This window comes from Gymnoscopelus braueri, assembly GCF_963280865.1.
Source record: "Gymnoscopelus braueri genome assembly, chromosome: 4".
Lineage (NCBI taxonomy): Eukaryota > Metazoa > Chordata > Actinopteri > Myctophiformes > Myctophidae > Gymnoscopelus > Gymnoscopelus braueri.
The window spans coordinates 33,820,569-33,839,260 of NC_137605.1; the positions used below are offsets into that span (position 1 = coordinate 33,820,569).

The window sequence follows — 18,692 nt, forward strand, 5'->3', positions numbered from 1 at the left end:
CAGAGCCAGCTCATGGCGGTGAAATGATAGCAGACAGGGGCATCACATTACATGGCTTCCATACCAAATTGTTTTAATGAAGCTATTGTGCCTAATATGTGATAGACAGCAGGGAGTAAATATTTATTAGGCTTTTGAATGATTGAGCACTGAGCAAAGCCATGCTTATTTCTCTTTCCCTCTCTCCAGGTGTGTACTGTGGTGATGGGCTATGTGTTGGCAGTAGCCTTTAAGTGGGGCCCCAGTACAGAGCGCTACCTGAGGGCTGTGTCTGTTCCTGTCTGGACTATCCTGCTGTTTTTCCTGGGTGAGGAGGAGAGGGGAGACGAGGCGTAGGAAGCCTGTTGAGACAGGCTAGTAGGACAGAGTCAAGGAATTCATCTTTAATGCAGTTGACATTTTAACTTGCGGAGGGTTTCTTTTGAGTCTTGACTAACTTGTCTCTGCAAGCTCACACTGTGAAATGAAGCAAAATGTTATGCGAGTTCGAAAGTTATGGTCCAAAAAAAAATAATCCTCAAACATACTTTCACGTACTGTCCAGAAGTCCACTGAGCAGGACACACACACACACACACACACACACACACACACACACACACACACACACACACACACACACACACACCCTCTCACACATTCTATTTCTGAATAGTAGCGCCTGATGAGCCGGTCAGTATTTTTAGGTGCATGTGATGTGCTGAGTGGTGCTAACCTTTTAACCTTAAAGCCTGAAATGTTAAATGTTCTGCTCTGCTGTGTGTGAATCACAGGAGTGCAGAGGGGAAAACAAAAAGGTGCTTGAACTGACACGTGTGCTCACTGTGTTTAGTGTCCCTCACTGGCTCGTGGAGAGTGCCAATATTTGTGGTCGTGGTCGCGCTCCTCATTGTGGGCTATCAAGAGAAACCGCCTGTTCCTGGGAAAGGTGAGATTGTGCACAGACACATACCTAGAACACACGTGCTTGTGTGTACACGTGACGTGCATGCTGCTATACCCATAGGCACATAGAACTCTATACTCTACATCTGTACATCAACGTGAGAGGCCAAAATAACAGGGATCACCTTATTCATGACAGCTTGGGGTGGCCTGCCAGTCAAGCCACTAGATCTCTGAACTGGGTCCAGGGCCATCTAAATACTGGGAGAATTATACAGACATTGTGGGGAGGGTGGGGCCTTAACCACGTAGGCCCTGTATACTTTGTTGTGTATCAAATGGGGAATAGCAACATTTTATGACATGCCCAAAATAAGGCCAGTTTCAGAATCGGAATCAGAATCAGAATCAGGTTTATTGTCACATCACAGGTTTACAAGGTAAAAAAAGTGGGTGAAATTCGTTTTTGTACATCGTTCCCATCGCAACGTTCATTTCCATAGAAAGAAGAGGGGGGGGGGAGAAGAAGAGGGGTGGGGGGCAAGTGGGAAGGAGATCAAAAACAAGAGAACAACAGAAGGCCAGACAAGTTATCTACATATTTACAAAGTACCTGAGATAATAAAAAACTAAGGTGCCTGAGCATAGCAGCAATGTATGTATACTGTGCATGATATACTTATACTGTGCATGATATACTTATGGACGTTAAGGTGCTTTGAGAAAAAAAAGAGCACAAAAAAAAGTCAGTGCGTTATACATGGGATTAAGGTGCAAAAGGTCAATGCGTGTCCACCTAGGGTGGACTGACCCTAGTATAATCCGCAAGTAGCTCCATGATTCTGATTCTGATTCTATTTCTATTCCAGCGCTCCCGAAAATGTACTACTGCACGTTGGCTTACAAGTGTGGTTTTTCAAGAGAATGTATTTGAAAGTGTGCTTCCCACACACATGGGATCGTTGCACTGTGTAAACATGCTCTATTGCGATGTGCCAGTGCTGCTGTCTTAATCGTGTCCCCCCCAGACCAGTTCATCTGTTACAAAAGTCATCTGTTGATGAAGTAACGCTATTATTGTTATGTTGTATCCACACAACCATGAAATCGGCAAACATCTCTTTAGAAATATTCAACTGGGGAAAAGGTTCTGATAAAAGCAGAACATAATATAAAGATAACATCACTTTGTGTCATTTGAAATGACACAAAATGTGCACCACTCTCTCATTGCTCCCTTAATCTTAGAGGTTTTAATGGTTAAGAACATGAACATGTCTCAATCAAAGCTAGAGAAAATAAAGCTAATCATGTTTGTCAGATTTGTCAGATTTACAATAAAATAAAAACTCAAAACCGCACTGGTGACTTAACATATCACACTATTTCACCTTCAATGATTCTGATTCTGATTCTATTCCAGCGCTCCCGAAAATGTACTACTGCACGTTGGCTTACAAGTGGTGGTTTTTCAAGAGAATGTATTTGAAAGTGTGCTTCACACACATGGGATCGTTGCACTGTGTAAACATGCTCTATTGCGATGTGCCAGTGCTGCTGTCTTAATCGTGTCCCCCCCAGACCAGTTCATCTGTTACAAAAGTCATCTGTTGATGAAGTAACGCTATTATTGTTATGTTGTATCTACACAACCATGAAATCGGCAAACATCTCTTTAGAAATATTCAACTGGGGAAAAGGTTCTGATAAAAGCAGAACATAATATAAAGATAACATCACTTTGTGTCATTTGAAATGACACAAAATGTGCACCACTCTCTCAAGAATTTGAAAGTGGTTATCACAGCAGTACAAAAACGACGGTCCGAGTCTCACTGGGAAATGGGAATAGCCTTTATTTTAGTGTAACTCGAACGCGCACTGCTCGGTATGGGTTAAATAAATTAATATACAAACGTATTCCATTCATGGCGATGTGATTGGTATCATAATATGTCATTCATGTAGGCTACAAGCCTGCCTACGTGACAAAGATTGTACCGCTACGCTACGGAGTTGGGCGGGCGTGTGTGTTTTGTGTGTGTGTGTGAGAGAGAGAGTGAAGCGTGTGTGGCGAGGCGAGCGGGGGAAACTCTTTCTTATTGGCTTTTCATGATGTGTTTGGTCGTGTGGGGGCAGAAGGTCGTGACCTATGACCCTGGCCTGCTAAACTAAATTGTATTAATAGAGAAGGTACTGGAAGAAGTGGACTTCCATTTCAGTTCCAGTCCATTTCCAGTTCCAGTTGATTTGTCAGTAAATCGAGATAAGCTGCCCACTCCTCTGCCCAGAAGTGGGTGTAAACCAAAAGAATACTATATGGCCAGAATGGGAGGTAAATCAGGCAGAGGAGCATCCCTACTGACAGCGTATGACGAACAAGGTCTACAGCTGAGCACAGCTGGTTGGCGCTTGATTAGGGGGCAACCAAGGAGCGCTCGTGGCCCAGTAACCTTAGGCCTATAAGAAACAACTAGAAGAACACATAAGGGAGGGGGAATGCCTCGACACGGAGGATCAATTACTCGTTAAAAGATACGAGTCATGTCAAGATGACTTGACAACTAAGCAAGCAAACAACAGGTGGTGTTCGACACTGTGGTCCCATGTGGGACACAGTGGAGAGATAACAAATAATTGTATGATGAGAGAATGAAATTAACTGTGTAATGAGGAGGAGGATGCCCAGATATATTAGGGAGATAGACCGAAAAGGAACAGAGAGATATTCGGGAGCCCAGAGAGGCAACATCGTTTGCTGTAATGCTTAAGCCTTGCTATGCTTACTGTAATAAACCTCTTCTGCTGATATAACTAACTTCAAGTTTGAGAGTGTTTCATTCTACCAATCCATCACCGGGAAGACTAAGGATCCCTAGGTACTACACCCACAGTCGTAATCTGGTTCTTCATGTCGTAAAATCGGGGCGTTTTGAGAATATTTAAGGGCGTGTTATTTAAATGACGCTCGTTTTCAGCCGTGACATTTATCAAGGCTGCGACCCAATGTACGCTAGGATTGCCTGTATAGGATTCGTTGATAAATGTGACTTCGACATTGGTGTACGGCCGAATATATATGGAAAAATATAAGCCGGTTTATACGCTCCGTTGATAAATGAGGGCCAGTGATCTGCCATTAATGCCTGGAGCTCTGTTTATCCACTACTTTGTTTAATCCTTCCTCTCCACACGTCTTTCTCTCTAGGAGAGTTGTCAGGACAGGTATTGTCGTTTGCTGCCAGCACCTTCTACATGGCGATCTCCTGCAGCAAAATGCGCCTGAAATCAGATGCCTCGCCTAAACGTGAGACAATACCCTCCTCTGTTTTTAGCAAACATTATTAAAACCCGATACAATGAAAATCACTGACATCAATATCCGTCACCCTTGATTTATACTCTTTATCCTCGCTTCCTCTTTCTGTAGCCTTATCTTCCTTTCCAGGCAAAGAGTCCGTGGACACCTTGGGCCCTGGTTTGTTCCCCACCGCCCCAGGCTACTGCAGGGGCTCCCGACCAACGCTGGGCGGCCTCTTCCAGAAGGAGAAGAGCTCCAGCAAGGCCAGTGACATCTATTTCATCCTGCTGGTCTGGGCCATTGTATTAGTTCAGGTCTGGCTCAACCTGTGGATCCTACAGCTACTGCCTATCCCTGTGGCTGGTAACGCACACTCACTCACACACACACACACACACACACACACACACACACACACACACACACACACACACACACACACACACACACACACACACACACACACACACACACACACACACACACACACACACACACACACACACACACACACACACACACACACACACACACACACACACACACACTTGAAATATTTATTTATGTCCACATACACAGAAGTACAAGAACGCCTTGTACAAAGGACATAAACATGCCAGTGCAGTCAGACAATAAAAAAACAGCCAGTTACAAACTGCCTAGACGGCCGAACAATGTTACATACAATTTAGTTGACATACTTGTCAGACAGACATCAATCATGGATAAAGGAAAACAACGGCACCTCCAAATTGAGCGGCTTCTTATAATAGCTGATACTGAGCAGTGCCTCGCTAGCTGCTTGGCCTTCCTGTTGGAGACGCCGGCCATTTGAAAGCCCCTCGCCACCACCTTGTGCACGTACCCCAGGCTACCAAACATAAAAACTACATGTTTACACCTGTAGCCTAGCTGTGAGATGGTTGATCTCACTAAAGGGGAATGTAGCAATAGTAGCATTAATTGACTGTCTAATGTGTGTCTTAGTGTGGATGATAAAGAAGCTGGTGGTCCACTTTGGTCTGAAGAGCTTCGCTGAGCGGACACTTGTCTCGTGGTGGGCGGGGCTGGAGGAGTTTGGACGTGAGCGACAGGACGCCCTTATGCCCGGACCAATCAAAGGCCTCGCTCTGTTCATGCTCCGAATCGATACCAAGGTAATGCCTCGGGCTTCCTCTTCCTGGTTTGATACCGCCTCATCAACACACTTAATACACACTCTGTGTCCTCCATTGACACATACACACAAAGTCATAAACAACTGTCAAAGCCTGTCTGCTCTACAGCCAAAACTGCCGGGGAGATCCCATTTAGTGGGGTGTTTCGAAGACGGAACATTTTACGCACTTAAATACACATGAATCCCACTGCATCACAGGTCATTTAGCTGAGGAAGTTTCTTATGGGTTCATATTTTTGAAGATTAAATGATTTTGTACTTGTTGTTTTCTTGGTGTGACCTGCCCTGAACACCTCTTCTGAACTGTTATCACAACACACCGTTATTACAACTGTATATCGGATCCATGCTCCCATTCCCCTGTCTAGAAACTGCCTCTGCCCTATTCACCTCCTCCTGATTCCCGCCTGCACTGTACCCAAGCAGTGGTCGTGTTCTTGTTGCTCGGGTGATGATTGTTGCACAGAATCTTTCCAATAATAATGCCCAATGTCTCTTTGTCTCCTCCCCCCAAGCTCTGGCATTGGCTTAACAAGCAGGTAATGATTTAGAGAGGAATGGGGTGCTGAGAAAGACCTACTTGTGAGTGAAAGAAAAAGAAAAAGAAGAAAGCAACGTGTGTGTGGAAGTTGGAGCCAGACCGATATAGGTCTGGCCGATACAGTATATCGGCCATTATTTGGCTTTTTGGATAACATCAGTATGTGCAATTATGCAGCCGATGAGTCCTGATTTTTTAACAACTTTCAACCTAGCATCCCTTTTTTGGGCATGTCATTATAGGTCAAAAGTTGTATGAAATGTTCTGAAATGGCCGATCTACAAGGTCACAACACCCCGCATTGCGGCGTGCTGGTAGATCAGCTATTTTAGAATTTTCTGTTTTAGAAAAACTTAGATTTGATTAGAATTTATTTTTGACAAAATATCTTTCAAAAACATTGGTAATCGGTGGGCTAGGGATCTCTGAAATCCGGATCGGCATTGGCCCCAAAAATCTGGCATCGGTCAGGCTCTAGTGGAAGTGTATAAGAGCGTGTATGAGAGATTTGAAAAAAATAGCTGTGCGTGTGTCTGTGTATGTACAGTAACTGGGGGCACTTTTAGTAAGTCTAATGCTCGTCCATCCACTGTCATCATCCATCCATCCATCCATCCTGACTCTGTGTTCATCCTTTAATCATCCATTCATCCTTCTCTGTGTTAATCCCTTCACTGATTCCACTGCTGCCCCGCTTCCCTGCTTTCTGCTGCTCTTGATCTGAAGCTACGGCAGGGGGAGCTCATTGGCTCCTGAACCCCTGCCGTATCTTCTCTGCTGTGATCCTATTGGCTAGCTGGCTTTAGAGTGTGTGTGTGTGTGTGAGCTGCATGCGGAGATGCGCTAGCCGGGCCAGAGCATCCTTGGCTGTGGAGGATGGGCGAGAGAGGGGGGGGGGGCAGTGTTTCCCCTGACTCAGAGGTATTGATTAGAGAGTTTTGAGTTGTCTAGCATTTGGATGATTGCACCTGTGTTTAGAGAGGTGTATATATATGTTAGAGAGCAAAGTTAACCTATTCAATCCGGGAACGCATCTCTGTCATTTTAGATTTCTTTGGCTATTCATAAATAGCAGATCTACAAGCTCATAGCGCGGCCGCACTACGAGCTTGTAGATCTGCTATTTAAAAAAAATAATCTTGGAACGGGGTCGGAGGCCAGAAACGTAATTTTGGGGGTCCTTGACATGAAAAAGTTTGAGAACCACTGATATAACGGCATACGTTTTTTCAAAAAAGTGTTTAAATTTAGAAGACGTCTGTAAAGATTTGCACCAATGTTCACGATTTTTCAAAAATAGCAGATCTACAAGCCCGTAGCGCGGCACTCGGTGGCGCGCTATGAGCTTGTAGATCTGCTATTTTTGAATAGCCAAAATAAATCTAAAATGACCCGGATTGAATTGAATGGTTCAGCTTTGTCTGTTCTCTTGATAGTCAAAGTAACTAAAAGCTCTCTTTCTGGTTACATTTCTGGTTAGCCTGATGAGGTTGATGTTGGCAGATGCACTGTAGGGGGAAACACTGTCTTGGTCTGATCCTAGAAGACTTCCTAGGTCAGGATGTAAAGCATTGATGTTAGTGTTGAGACGGGTGAGACTTTATCTAATGATATATTCTTATCCATCTAAATATATGAGTTATGACTGTGACCTTGTCAAAAGCAACTCCTTTCGTTGACGGGTAAGGATATTATTCATGTATTTTGGTTTAAGAATCACATGTATTACGAAAGTGTTCTCAAAGATATACACTCTAACACAGCTATAGAATGTATTTTGGATTTATGTAAAAACTCTGTAGTAGGGGTGCAACAGTTAATCAAACTAATCAATTTAGTTGATTCTAAAAAATAATAGACACCATTGTGTGACAGTATAAAATAGGGTTTAAGTGGTTAATCAGAATAATTGATTTAGTCAAAGTATAAAAATCTGTTGAGTATACAAAATCGGTCAGAAACGTTTTGTGTTGATATGTACATTCTTTTAAACGATCATGCAAAATTATTACTACTTTGATTAATCCAAAAAGTTAAATAATCGCCAAGAAAACAATCCTAGTTGCAGCCCTACTCTGTAGTATATTAATGAGATAAGTTTAGTGTAACTGTGATACAGTAACATTCTTACTGACTGTCATGTAAAATCAGCGTTGTGTAAAACCGTTAGCATACAGACTTCTACCCAAGAAGTATCTAACTACTAAAGTAATTGAACTCATTAACTGGATTTAACACATGGCTGACAGACAGACAGACAGGCGCTGATCATTGTGCTTTTCTTTTGGCCCAGCAGAGCATTGAAGAACGTTGAGAATAGTTGACTTTTTGAGAGTGTGAGAAATGCGCATACTTTGTACAGTATGTATTATATGGGCTGCTTTTTATCAGGTGACCAATCACGACAAATTGTCTGTTGTCTTGAGACTGCTGGCTCAACCCTCTGCAACAAGTCTTCAAATTGCCAGACGAGTTTGTGATATGCCCCCTACCACTGTCAGCTATGCACCCACACCCTACTACCGCCACCACCCTCCTCCAAAGCCAAAGCTGGTGCAGTTTTACTCCTCTTGTTTGACGTGTCCATGATGATATGGTACAAGGGTAAATGCAGAGCCACTAGTCCAAGCTGATGGTTTCTAAATTGTGTGAGCCCCCCCCCTTTTTTATTTTAATTAATTTTCAGCAGAAAAAGTGCTCTAGGCTGCAGTGTGTTTTCTTAACAACAGGCGGACAAGTGTGAACACACCCTAATACAAGTTAACATGTTAAAAGTCAACTGCTGGCTTGCAGGCTTGTGGCATTGAGAAACCTGTCTACTGTGTAATCCCAGCATGTTGCGGTGGGACAAATTGGCACATCTGAGTGTTGAAAGGTGACTTGACATCTTTCTAACAGTTACGAAGGGGACATAACTGCTATAACATATACACACACGTACACACTGCCCCAGGGTTTGCACACGCATGTTTCCATGCTGAAGTGTGGGTGAGGATGTGTGTGTACAGTATGTGTGTGTTTATTCTGACTTTCGGTCCATTGAATCATCTACTTTTATTGTCCTCAGGCTCAGGGCCCAAAGTGGCAGTTGTGGGCCTCAGTTTAGATCCAAAAGGGAGACGGCCCGCTCAGAACGGAAGGATATAGGTTTCTCCATGTGTCCAGCCAATGTATACACAAACCTATTCTGAATGATGCTGACTTTCTGTGGATTTCTGTGTGCTACCTCTTGTCTTCCATTCTCCTTATCTCCACCTCTCTCTTTCTCCCTATCTTTGTTTTCTCTGTCTGTCTGAACAGATGATTGTGTGGTTGGAGCGATCCCTGGACAAACTCATCAGCATCTTCATCATCTTCCTCCTGGTCACAGGGACACTGCTCATGGCTCTGCTGCTCACTGCTATGGTGAAGATTGTCCCTTTACAGTTGCCATAGTTCTCTGACACCCTGTGGTTCAGTGCTAACTCCCTCCGTCCAGTTCACCAGAGTGACTTTGGTTTTGTCTCCGTCTTTGACTCCCAGGTTCACCATGAAAGCGTTCATATGATCGAAGTCACCAGCAACCTCATCAACGAGACCGTGTCCAACCACCCTGAGTGGGCCAAGTATGACACTGTGACTGGATGATACTTTTTCAGAGATCACACAGCATGATTTCTTAATCGTTTGCTCAATCTAATACAGGTAGTTTGGAATTGCAATGCCCCATCTCATCCACGTTTTATTTTTTACCCCTCCACATGGCCCCACATCTGCCCCTCGCTCCAGTTGGCTCCCAGAGGCACGTGTGGTTCAGAAGGCTTTGAACTCGGCTGCTACTAACGTCTATCAACATGGTAGAGAATGGATAACACAAAAGGTGAGCGTTGAGCATCGCGCTTACTCTGATCATTGTCTCTTGTCTCTCTGTCATGGAACGTTGGGAGTTGTAGTTGTGGATCTTAATGGATTTTCATTCTATTTCTGTGTGCACGCAGCTCCATAAGATGCTAGGAGACAAGGCGAACCACACTGCAGTTATCGAGAAGCAGGTTCTTGATCTTTGGGACCGATTGTACCACTCCTGGTTTGTCAAGGTAACATAAGGGGCTCCCCTTTACCTAACCACTGGTGTGGGGGCACAATTTCCTGCCATAACCAGAGTACTTGGAGTATCCTAGTTTCTTGTGTAAAGGCACTCATTTTCTTAGAGCACAGAGTTACATAGATTTCAAATGTGCTGTACTTTCTGTGTCATACCACCTCAAAAGAACAGGCCACCCAAACTATATCAGCTCCATAAGATGCTAGGAGACAAGGCGAACCACACTGCAGTTATCGAGAAGCAGGTTCTTGATAATTGGGACCGATTGTACCACTCCTGGTTTGTCAAGGTAACATAAGGGGCTCCCCTTTACCTAACCACTGGGGTGGGGCTTCCGTTTACCTAACCACTGGTGTGGGGGCACAATTTCCTGCCATAACCAGAGTACTTGGAGTATCCTAGTTTCTTGTGTAAAGGCACTCATTTTCTTAGAGCACAGAGTTACATAGATTTCAAATGTACTGTACTTTCTGTGTCATACCACCTCAAAAGAACAGGCCACCCAAACTATATCATCACTTCATCACTCATATGCAATCACTGGCAATAATCCACACATTTTCAATCTGTGTGATGTGCATATTGCAGAATGTGACTAATTCTGGGCGCAACCGAGGTCAGAAGTTGCCGCTCAATAGACAGAACAGCTGGCTTGGTGACATCCTGGACTGGCAGGACATCGCCTCCTTTGCGCAGGAAAACATTGAGACCCTGCTATCTGTAAGTGACTGTGTGTTTAAAAACATGTCCTGTTTGATGAATGCTTTGGGGTTTTTTGTTGATGCCATCTGTGCACTCTTTTGCTTAATAGATCCTGGAGTCACTGTGGGTATTAATGAGTCGGAATGTTGGCCTGCTCATCTCCACGACAACCACGCTCCTTACCGTCTTGTTCCACAGCGGCACAGCCCTGCTCAACTTTGTCCTGAGTGTGGTAAAGAACATCCTCATAACATTATAGTGGTGGCATACCTCATCCCGAGTGTGGTAAAGAACATCCTCATAACATTATAGACCTGATGGGTTTAAAGGATAGAACAAATTTGTTTTTTTCTTCACATTTTGGTTCCATCAATGTCATCTCCAAAACATGGTAGAGAAGAAAACACAGAAACAATACATTAGTATAAAGGCTACAAAAGTAGACATATACTGCCATGCTGTCAGACAGTGTGAAGTTATGTAGCTGTCATACATTGTTTTGGATGTTTTTATGTAACCACGTTTTAATTGTGATAGATTACGTTGGCGGCAAAACTCCATCAGCATCCTTTAACCCTGGTGTGCCTGTTTTTGGCATGTCATTATAGGCAAAAAAAACAACAACTACAATATTAGATTTTTTTTGTGTGCTTAAGCGTGACATTGGTTTAGGCTAGACAGAGAGTCCCAGGGTTGATCCCAAATGTGTGTTCAGCTGTCTTTGACACGGAAGACAGAACATCTGTTACAAAGCAGCCTCTTAATCAACAGATTGGTCATCTGTTGTCACAAATAACCCACTGACTGCTGACAAATGTGGAATGTGCCAAACCTGCTCTGGAATGAATGTACAATGCATGGATAGCACTTCATGCATTAATATAAGTGATACATCTGTGATTGGTAAAGATTGTATAGGCTTACTTACAGTGACGGTGGTGTTTGTGTGTATGTATGTACTGTATGCATGTATGTATTTAGGTTATCTTCCTGACCACATTGTTCTATCTGCTGAGCTCCAGCGGGGAATACTACAAACCTGTGAAATGGGTGATAAACCTGACCCCACTGTCTCAGCCTGGACCCTCCTCCACTATCATAGGCATGTCTGTAGAGGAGGCCATCCGGTATGCAAGCACGCACGCACGCACATACACATATTGTTACATTAAAGTCCCTAAAGATAAAAGCGTTTTAGATTGTAATAATTGATGTCTGTGTTTGTGTTGTGTCTCAAGAGGTGTGTTTGACGCCTCTCTGAAAATGGCTTGCTTTTATGGGCTCTACACGTGGCTGACGCACACCATCTTTGGCATCAACATTGTCTTCATCCCGTCTGGTGAGTGTGTAATGCTTAATAACACTACGTCGTATGACGCTTTCGCACCCCGAGTGCCAAAAATAGCTGATCTACAAGCTCACGATGTGTCGAGAGATATTTTTGCCACACGACACCGTCATACGACGAAATATACATCAGGCTTAAATAAGGCTGTTTCAGTGCCAGATCCAGGAGTGACTGTTTTTGTTACCTCCCCCTGTGGACACCTGTCCATCTCTCTGTCTCCTTGTGTCTCTGTAGCGTTGGCTGCCATCCTGGGTGCGGTGCCGTTCCTAGGGACCTACTGGGCAGCGGTGCCTGCCATGTGTGATCTGTGGTTGGCTCAGGGAGAGGGGGTCAAGGCTCTGCTGCTTCTTGTCTGCCATCTTCTGCCGACCTACTTTGTAGACACGGCCATCTACTCGGACATCTCAGGGTATGTGTGTGTGTGCGTGCGTGCGCAACAGTGACATGTCAGAGATGTGTGGTATCCACCATGGGTGGGAAAGAAATCCGTGCTGCTGCCTTGTGCAGAAACAGTTTAATGTTTGTAACTGTAATTGTTTATAGACAGTTAAAATGACCTGTGCACAAACCCTTATAACCCTTCAGTGGCGTATGACTACGTTAAACATGGACAGTTGTAGACCTTACAACGACAAGAGGCAGGCATACGATCTACTAGCTGTTCAATGACACAATCATCACTAGCAAAGAAGAGATTACCTATTTGGGATGTATTCTTGACAAATACCTGACAGGTGAAAGCATGGCAACAAAGGTGGTCAAAGGAGTAAACCAGAGAACCAGATTTATGGGCAGAGTTTCCTCTTTTGTCAACCCTCAGGCCCTCAGGACCCTCTCAGGGGCCCTGATTCAGCCCCTTTTTTACTATGCTAGCTCCTCTTGGTACTCCAACACCTCAGTGTCACTGAAGACTAAGCTTCAAACCTCCCAAAACAAACTGATCCGACTACTTCTCGGACTGGGGCCCAAGACCCACCTCTCTCCCACTCACTTTGCCAGCCTAGGCTGGCTCAGGGTGGAAGACAGGGTTAAACAACTAAAAATGGGTCTGGTCTTCAAAATTGTAAATGCAGATTTGCCCGAAATGCCCCCTATACCGCATATCTGTATAAATACCTCGAAAAAGTTAGTGACACCCACAGTACCAGTTTCCCTGTAGACAGACGACCCCCCCCCCTCCTCTTTTTTGTACATATATTGTATTTCCTCATGCTTTTTTTTGTATATAATTTTTATTTTTCCATGCTTCCCCCCCCCTTTTTTTGTACATATATATATATATTTTTTTCATGCTTTTTTTTGTACATAGTGGTATTTTTTCTGTATTATCTGTATTTTCATGTTGATTTTTGAACTGTTTGGTTGCTACTATATATGTCTATGAAATTAATTCAAGGACCCCAACGGAAACAAGTCCGCAAGGACTTTTTTGGCCGGACCTTTTAGACAAAAGCATTATAAATGTAACTGTGTTGTTTTACATTATTTTGCCTAATAAAAATTTCAATCAATCAATCAATGTTCCCCAAGTTAAAACAAAACATGGTGAAGCGGAGTTTAGTTGAACCCGATTGTAGACCCCAGGGCTCTATAGTCGGCCCCCTCCTGTTTTTGCTATACACAAAATATCTTTGGCGAAAATAGCAGATTTACAAGCTCACAACGTGTTGTGTTACAACATATTGTGAGTTCTTCATCTGCTATTTTCACCAAATGTGGGTTCATGTGGTTAATTTACTCTCGCTGAAAATAGCAGATCTACAGTCAAGCTCACAACGTATCACTATTTGTTGTGAACTTTGAGCTTGGAGCTTGTCGGCTATATTGTATAAATCAGGCTTTATTCTTATGATAGCTGCAGTATTTTGTGCTGCTTTGTGTGTGCTTTGTTACTGCGTTGTAATTTAAACTTTGGAAAATCATGTATTATTTGAGTTAAGTGAACATGTATATTCTGTATGGTGCATATAAAATGCATTTTGTGCTTGCTTTTAAGTTTTATTGAAAGTGAAAGAAGTTTTAAAGTGTTTGTTCGTTTCCCTCACTCAGGGGTGGCCACCCCTACCTGACAGGCCTGGCAGTGGCAGGTGGAGCCTACTATCTGGGTCTGGAGGGAGCCATCATCGGCCCCATCCTCCTCTGCATCCTGGTGGTAGCGGCCAACATCTACAGCGCCATGCTGATGAGCCCCAACTCTACTGTGCCCACTCCTGTACAGGCCTCCTGGCCTCATCACCCCGCCAGGTAAATACAAAAATGCATGTATGCTCAAGACCAGATCCCAATAATATAATTTCTGCCTCCTCGCCTATGTCTTCTGTCCTCCTCGTCCTATGTCTTCCAGCATGGCCAGCGTGTTACGGTGAAATTGGTGACCTGCTGTGGACTCGGTTAATAAACAAACATCGGTGATTTATGTTCAAACATTGATGTTATGTAAAGTCCACAAAATGGTCGCATTTTTCGGCAGGTCACCAATCTCACCGTAACACCGCCATGAGGCTGAAGGAAGCAAGGGGGCAGAAATTTGAGGTTTAGGATCTGGCTAGTGTTGAAGTATAAATATGGCTTCACATATTAAAAGGAGCTTTTCACGCTGTGAGCGCTGTCGCCTCACAGCTACAAGGTCCTGGGTTCGATTCCCGCCGGGGACGCTGTGGGCGCTGGGGGCGTGTCTTCTCCTCCGCGTCATCAGCGCCCATACCCTAGGTGGGGTTGGCAAAAGGGCCTACTCTGTGTGGAGTTTGCATGTTCTCCCCATGTCTCCTAGGGTAGTTAATACCCTCACGAAAACATGTAGTAATCCTGGTCGCTATACCGCCTCCCCCATGACAGCCGGGGCGCCTGATGGAGGGGAAGGGAACTGGTTGGAATAACGTGTTCCTTCCACGCGCTACGTCCTACCGGGGAAAGTCCGCCTTGTCAGGTGACAAGAAGGTCAGTTGGCTCTCATGCATTGAAGGAAGCATGAGCTCGGCCCTGGCCTCCCTAGGCTGTGGGGGACTGGTGTAGCGCTGGTGTAGCGCCCAGGATCACTTAGGAAATTGGCACCGGGTGAAAAAAAATGGGTTACAAAAATCGCGGGATAAACAAGTAAAACAAATAAAAAGGGGGCGCTTCACCCATTTTCAACCTTATTTCCATATTATTGGACCTCACTAATGCTCATTATATGATGGCACCATTTCTGTCTACTCACTTTGTGTCTCAGAGGTGGGCTGTGGACCTATCACCGCCTACCTATCATCGGTAGACAGGTTTGGTCATTTCAAAACCTTTTATTTATATTTTTTTATTTCAGTGTGCTAACTTTCCAGGAAGAGAGGCTGTCGTTTCTATTAGCTTGGAATCCCCATTGATGATATCATTGGTAGGCAGGTTTCTGATCTGTCCACAGAGTAAACGGAAATGGGTTGGAAATTGGTGATATGGGCAATATTGAAATAATCATCTCACCCTAATGTTATCTCATTTGTCACTTTCAGGTCCTTCGTAGACTCCACCCCCACTACGCTAAAGCACGATAGAGAATGAGAGGGTGTGTGTCTCATCTCTATGGAATATCCCCAAGCTTTCTATTGGCTGATTACACTGGCTGGGATGTATTCCCTTCCCCAGACCAAGAGGTGGCGCCATACGGGTTGGTTATCCACAATGACGCCTGACAAATGGAGTCGGTTCTTGTAGCAAATTGAGCCACACGTGTGGTTCAGTACAAAACCATAAATATTGAGAGCATACATCAGTGTTGCATGAAGTGTGGTCCAGTGTGACCACATTCAGGCTTCTGCTTTTGAATGGTTGAGAAATTGATGCCGACTGCATCATTTCTCAGACAGATCTCAGCGCCTCTGTTGGTGTTCTAAAACAACACAACTAAATGAAAAATGACTAAATTTATCATCGCCCATCACATTTTGATGGTATGTGGTAACACACATGATTTTATTAAAATCTCTTAAGTCCCTCATTTCAGAAGTGCACTGCATGGCTATGCACTGTCTGTACGCCCTACCTCCCTCCTGTTGGAGGCTCTAGTCGACATTGTAGTGCAGGTTGCCATGTAGAAAGTTTTGTGTGCGAGTACGTTTATGAATTGTGGTTTTTCTCTCAACTGAACATAATGCTTGATTTCTTATAAATCTTAAAGGGGGTTTTGTTTTTGTTAAGTGTTATCCCAGATTCCCAGACACTGCTATAGAGTATTTTGTTCAGTAACGGCGGTCTCCCATCTCTCCAGCTCTTTAGTAAACAGAAAATAAGTGTTCCGGTTGGGATACCAATTTAATCTGATCAGTAGAGAGCACTCGATACAGGAAAAACATGTGGAAAATTTTACTGTATGTAATTGAAGACCCCTGTTACGAAACAAACACTATAGAATGATTACTATCAGAAAATAAAGAGCTTTGACATTTTAACCCATTAAGACCTGAGGCCGATTTTACAAATGCCTTCTAAATCAGTCGTTCTCACACTTTCAAGATTTTTCAAAAATAGCAGATGTACAAGCTCGCAGTTGCGTATATCTGCTATTTTTTAATAGCCAACGCAAAAATCGAAAATGACATATGCTTTCCCGGTTTTAATGGGTTAACAAAATACTTTTTTTTAAAACAAAAGATATCACCTTTTAATGTGTTGACGTTTTTGAACTTGCTGTGTAAGTTCATGGCTCGTACAGCATCTAACACTCAGCTCAGCCTCCCAAACCAGTCTTCACTACTGTTGTTACTCTTTTGTGTTTCATATCAGTACTGTTAAATTATGACTATTGTTTAGTATCACTAATGAGTACATGGTTTTTGACCTGTACATTCATTGTTTAGGTACTGTGAGTACTTTGTCAACAGACCTACTCAAAACATTTGTGCTGTTAGAGAGGACATCCTGCTGCCATGGACAGTTTGGCTTCAGTTCTGTTACCTAGTGTTCTGTCGGTACGTTGAGAAATGGATTTAAGTATCTATTTGTTTCTAATGTGCTGCCTGTACACACACACACACACACACACACACACACACACACACACACACACACACACACACACACACACACACTGTAGTTGTTCACTCCCACGCACATGCTGCGGGAATATGTTTATCAATATACAGTCGAGTAGTATACACTTTTGGTCCGTTTAATAAGACTGGCTTCTCTGTGCCATTTCTTAATTACATTAGTAAAAAACAGATGCACATACATACACACTTTACTTAGTGTCATAAAATAAACTACAATTTTGTATTTTCTACAAACGGAGCCCACTGAAGTACAGTAGAAGCACTTTTTCCACAAGGAGAGAATATAAAGTAGTTTACATCATTCAAAGCTTTAATAATCAACCCTTACAGATGAGTCATCTGTATAATGCACATCATTTATATCATACATGGCTACTGCGTTAGCCGCCTGAAGGTGGGAGGGCCGTAATATGTTCTGGGTTGAATTGGACTAAACCTGTGGTTTAGCAACTGTTACCAGTAATGTAATCTTTGTGACGTACCATTGCTGTTTGTTTTTTACTGAAAGTGCACTAATGAATAAACATTATCATTTGAATTACAGTTGATTTGTAACGTGTCTTCATTGTTGTGTACTTGTTTAATTGTCTCTGACAGGCCGAAGGACGTAGCCGGAGACTGTTTTCGCCCATGTCTGTACATCCGTGTGTGTTTCTGTCTGTGAGCAGCTAATCTCCGGCACCGTTGGACCGATCGGCGTGATACTGTGCACGCACGCTCCCCCTATAGTCATGTGATCAAGACGGATCTGTCCGATTTTTTATATTCCATCCTGATTGGCTAAATTGGCTTCCAAAGTTTGCAGGAGTGGCCTGTTTTGAATAAAATGCCTCAAATTAATTGCAGGGAAGCCACATTCCCACTAAGCCAACGAAGAAATTCCACCCCAAATTTTTCAAAAAGGCCTCATGGTGGCACTTTAACAGGCAGATTCAAGTTCTGGCAAATAACTTGTGTGGAGTGAGGGTGATGGTGTGTATTTAACAACACCCCTTCCCTGTTTTGTATTACTTACACTTACAGTACACTACATTAATTATATTACTTTGGTTTTGAAACGCCTTTATATCCACTTCAATGTTTCTTGACCTTGGTGTTGGACTATCCCAAGTCCTTAAAACATCACATGGGAAAATGTAATTGTAATAACAGCAATTAAAAGTACTGTACATTGATTTAATACTCTTTTATTTGCTTTAAAAAAAAGTGGCATACCTGTAAGCATTGTCATTCTATTAACTCGCCTGTCCCCAATCGCAGAGGTTTGATAAGTATATTTGGTTTATCCCACCTCCCCATATATTGGATAGGTTAACACTTTATTAATCCCCAGAGGGGGAAATTCAGGGGGCCACAGCGGCACAGAATAAGAGTAAAAGTAAATAGTGCACAGTAGACAGTATATGTCAATAAATACAGATGTAACATTAGATATATTTACTCACTATGGCCAATCTGGTTTGTGGTTTATTATCCTTTAAAATATAAATTAATTCAGTTTTCTGCCCTATTTTTACATAGTTAACACATATGTTCCCTACTGACTACAAGTAATATGTGAAGACAGGAAGAGAGGAAACATATTCTAGCAGTTCTCACCTACTTCCCGTTTTGGTTTTGGCTGTGT

At 43.2% G+C, this 18,692-nt stretch overlaps 1 protein-coding gene across 1 annotated transcript in view; it reads left to right on the forward strand.

The window, feature by feature from the left end:
• The window catches only part of tmem245 (transmembrane protein 245), a 20,639-nt gene extending 3,031 nt beyond the window's left edge, over positions 1 to 17,608 (forward strand). Inside the window, exons 2-17 of the mRNA XM_080426194.1 lie at positions 190 to 307; positions 833 to 928; positions 4,094 to 4,192; positions 4,316 to 4,549; positions 5,174 to 5,343; positions 9,208 to 9,312; positions 9,430 to 9,512; positions 9,676 to 9,766; positions 9,885 to 9,983; positions 10,580 to 10,711; positions 10,803 to 10,925; positions 11,675 to 11,820; positions 11,932 to 12,032; positions 12,276 to 12,450; positions 14,091 to 14,285; positions 15,527 to 17,608. Coding sequence (XP_080282320.1) covers positions 190 to 307; positions 833 to 928; positions 4,094 to 4,192; positions 4,316 to 4,549; positions 5,174 to 5,343; positions 9,208 to 9,312; positions 9,430 to 9,512; positions 9,676 to 9,766; positions 9,885 to 9,983; positions 10,580 to 10,711; positions 10,803 to 10,925; positions 11,675 to 11,820; positions 11,932 to 12,032; positions 12,276 to 12,450; positions 14,091 to 14,285; positions 15,527 to 15,575 — 2,016 coding nt within the window. The 3' untranslated portion in view covers positions 15,576 to 17,608. The remainder of the gene's footprint in view (positions 1 to 189; positions 308 to 832; positions 929 to 4,093; positions 4,193 to 4,315; positions 4,550 to 5,173; positions 5,344 to 9,207; positions 9,313 to 9,429; positions 9,513 to 9,675; positions 9,767 to 9,884; positions 9,984 to 10,579; positions 10,712 to 10,802; positions 10,926 to 11,674; positions 11,821 to 11,931; positions 12,033 to 12,275; positions 12,451 to 14,090; positions 14,286 to 15,526) is intronic.
• Positions 17,609 to 18,692: the final 1,084 nt, after the last annotated feature.